The sequence below is a fragment of the Pterocles gutturalis genome, unplaced genomic scaffold (assembly GCF_000699245.1).
Source record: "Pterocles gutturalis isolate BGI_N339 unplaced genomic scaffold, ASM69924v1 scaffold6176, whole genome shotgun sequence".
NCBI lineage: Eukaryota > Metazoa > Chordata > Aves > Pterocliformes > Pteroclidae > Pterocles > Pterocles gutturalis.
The window spans coordinates 1-3,734 of NW_010097656.1; the positions used below are offsets into that span (position 1 = coordinate 1).

Here is a 3,734-nt window from a genome sequence, read left to right on the forward strand (position 1 = left end):
TTGTTCCAATGTTCGCTTCACGCGTGTTTGTGAAGAGCCCGAGGTTGTCGGTGCCCTCGCTGGGGGTGAGGAACGGGAGCGGGGCCGGGGCAGAGCGGGGACAAGGGACATTTCATCACTCGGTGGCACTCAGTAGGTAGGAAAGGACACTGGTGTGTACTTTTAAAATTTTTTTTAAAATGTTTCATAGAGAATGTGACCTCCTCCAACTCCTGACATGAAAGTAATGACAAGAAAGCACATTCGCGTGTACTGCTTCATTTCCAGCCTATGGAAAATATCTCCCCATGACCTCCGAGTCAGACAATACATAAACCTGCCGGTTGGAGGCAGAGCTGTAAAGATTCACGCTGAAGTGCTGTGCTTTGTGACAGCAGTAGTTGTTTGCATCTTTGTTTTTTTCATAATATACATTTTCAAAATAATCTTAAATATTTCTGTTTGTTTCAGGAAAAAATGCATTGAAACTGAACTAGAAACTGCAAAAAGATGGTCTCACAAATGGGGATTCCTGAAAACACCTCTTGAGGTAAAACTGAATGGCATATGAGCAACACATGAAATTAACGTGTACACAAATTCACCTGGACACAAAATTACAAGAGCACAAAAGACTAGAAGAAGAGTTTGCTTTACTAAGCTAGGTCCCAAGGTAACAAGTGCACTTCTTTTAAGATGGGTTTAAGGTTTCAGTTTTCCTCTGAATAAAATACAGCAAGTGGTAATTTATATGCTATGCATAGTCTGATATATTTCTCCTGAGAAACATGACTCCCAGTAGTGTTAACAAGTACTAGATGCACACTGACAGGAAAATATTTCCCCTTTGTCTACCCATATGGTAGTTTAAAAATCTAGGGGAAAAGGTTCTAGCTAATTACATTTTCAGTGGGGGAATTTACAACAAATGAAAATATTTAGAGAAGTGTCTATTCTCAGTGATGTTTAGATATTAAAATATAGTAGCACATAATGTTGCATTTGGAATCGCAGTATTTTATCGCTAAAGAACAGGACTGATGTAGCCCCTGAATAGTTATAAATGTACTTTCCATGGAGGTAGAAGTACTTCATCTGTTCTAGGATTTTTTGAAAATCCTGTGGACATCCAAGTTAGCACCTTTGAAATCTTTGGTCCTCAAGGCTTCAACATCCATCCTTGATAACTATGGTATGTCATGCATACCACCTTTGCACAGTGCTAATAGATCTACAGCTGAAAAGTTGCCAAACTATGCATTGTTCCTATTGGTGAATATGTGTATTTAGCATTTATTAATCTTTGTTTTGTGGTCATATAAGATATGTATAAGATATAATTCTAGGCCTTTTTGGACTAGTGATGTAGTTAAGAGAGTTGGAATCACTCAGCAATATTTAGCCTTTCATCTGAAATTCAGAATTGCATCACTTTCTGAAACCAAAAATTTTCACAGCACTAAAATAAGTAGTTCTGTTTTAGATGGAAAGAACAAGGAGTTCAGATGCAGCAGTGAGGAGAATGGTGTAGATATCAGATATTACAGCATATTTCAAAAGATAAAAGGGTCCAATTTTTAATGTTGATGTTTTCATTTTAGTTGACTGAAGATGAAAAGAAAGAAAATACAAAGCCCAACATACAGCTTCCAGAACATCTGCAGGTTCGACCTGTGACACCTGTGGAAAAATACATTAAGGTTAGAAATTACATTTGAAAATTACAATACAGCACTATCTGTCTTAAGAAACCACACAAGCTCTAAAAATCAGTTGTCTTGTAGAGGTGGGCCTCTAACTAAAGGTCAAAGTAAATTGTATTTGCAACCCAAGCAATGCTTTAAAAGCATTCATTTAAGACAAGGAATTGCCCTTTGGATATGGTTGTTAGTTCACAGAGCTTTCACTGTACATAATCATCTTTCTGTAAAGCGCCTCCCCCATGCACTCTGTGACATCTAGTTACACAACAGTCAACTGTGCAGCTCAGTACAGAAGAGCACTCACAGAGCCATTTATGACTGCTGACCATTTGTTGCTTAAATATACATATCCATGTCTTCAAGGCTTATCATAACCTTCACTCTCAGATTTTTTGGTTAAGATGCAGTCATTTTTCTAGCTTTAGTTAAGACAGTCGTCTTTTCGGCAGAGACACGGCCACTCTCCTCTTTAGTGGCACAATTAGTAAGAAGCCAATTCTAATGAGCCAATTCATAACTATTTGATTTTATATAATATGATTTATATTCACATATTCAGAGTCTAAAAGTCATCAAACATCTGGAAATGAGAGTGGAATGTGACTGCTGGTTTGATTTATAAATAATACAGTATTAGAATCGCCAATGAATAGGATAACTATTCAGGCAGCTAAATCAGTGACACTGGGAGAGGAACATATTCATAAAAGGGGAAGCAGAATATGCTAACAAAAAGGAAGGTTAGTCCACTTAGAGAAGATTAAGGAAACAAAAGAGATTGGAAATTCCTCCTTGCTGAACCAGCTTTCTTTCAAAGGATTCCAAGGGTGGGGAGATAAGGTGAGGAAGTAGTAAAAGCTTTTACTGAGATTAAATTGAAACAAAAATTAAGAGCTAGTGCTCTGAGTGTGGAAGAGAAATGAAATGGCAGCATTTCTGCCCTTAGTGCTGCTTGTACTTAGTTTTGTCTCAAGCCTCCCATTTCAGCCAAGTTTACCTCTGCTTCAGCAAAGTGAGGGTGTATGCCTGTTAAATCATGCAGACAGTTATCAGCTGCTATAAGCAGGGATCATAGTTTCAATTTCACCTCAGAATCTTTACATGCTACGGAAGATAAGGATTAGCTGTGATTTAGGTCACAGTGAAGTTTATTAAGTCCTTATTCAGAACTATGTCTTTCTGCACATTTGCCTTCATGGTAACAGTCTTCATATCTGGTTCTTGTCTCTAGGTTAGATTAATAATTGCTTCTTCACAGTCCCTTTCCCCAGATCGTAAGTGGGACATGATTTCCTTCATTATCCTGCTCAGTGGGTGGCACTTTTGGCCATAAAAATTATCTTTTCAGAGGAACTGCTCCACCTAAATATCATAAACATTTTCTAATCTTGGCCAAAGAACAAAGTGAAGCAAGTCTGGCAAGAGAACTGAAACATTGTTCTCTTGCTGTGTATTTCTCTACTAAGTCCCCAGATGCTAAAATGATATAACGTGCCCAGTTGAGATGATTCAGCCAAAGTAAGCACAGCAGTCAGTGAACAGAGACTGCTGGCTTTTGTTTTGTTTCCTTTTTAGCTAGATTAGTTGCAGATTAACTTGATGCTTACCCATCTTTTAAAGTAGAAAGAAGGTGGAACGAATAAGTAGTTCTCATTTCAAAAGCCAGCTTGGTCAGTAATATCTTTAGCATTTGGCCACAAAGCTATCATTCCGTAGTTTCATTGCTACCAAATACGTTATAGCAAGAAGAAAGTGTTATTTCTCCTGTTCAGAGAAGTTAACTACTTTTAAAGATTCTTATTATTCTGTAAGGGAAAAAGCTAAAGCTGAAGATAAAATTCTCCTAGTACATAAAGTCAGTAAAGCCCTTAGAAAGGCATTGAACAAAACTTTAAAAAAAAATTATGCTAACACAAACCACTAAACAATAACTTTGCTTTATGATTTCTTGTTATACATACCAATTTATGCGCTAAAACTTTTTTTTTTAGAACAGTGGTAAGTGAAAATCAGTTACTTCATTGGAATGTGGCCATTTTACTTCTCTCTTTT

At 37.1% G+C, this 3,734-nt stretch overlaps 1 protein-coding gene across 1 annotated transcript in view; it reads left to right on the top strand.

Moving 5' to 3' along the window:
• Positions 1 to 450: 450 nt before the first annotated feature.
• Positions 451 to 3,734, top strand: part of LOC104467185 (chromosome unknown open reading frame, human C20orf85) — a gene marked incomplete at its 5' end in the record, with an annotated part of 11,473 nt that continues 8,189 nt past the window's right edge. Inside the window, 2 exons of the mRNA XM_010080901.1 lie at positions 451 to 542; positions 1,591 to 1,679. Of these exons, the coding sequence (XP_010079203.1) occupies positions 451 to 542; positions 1,591 to 1,679 (181 nt within the window). The remainder of the gene's footprint in view (positions 543 to 1,590; positions 1,680 to 3,734) is intronic.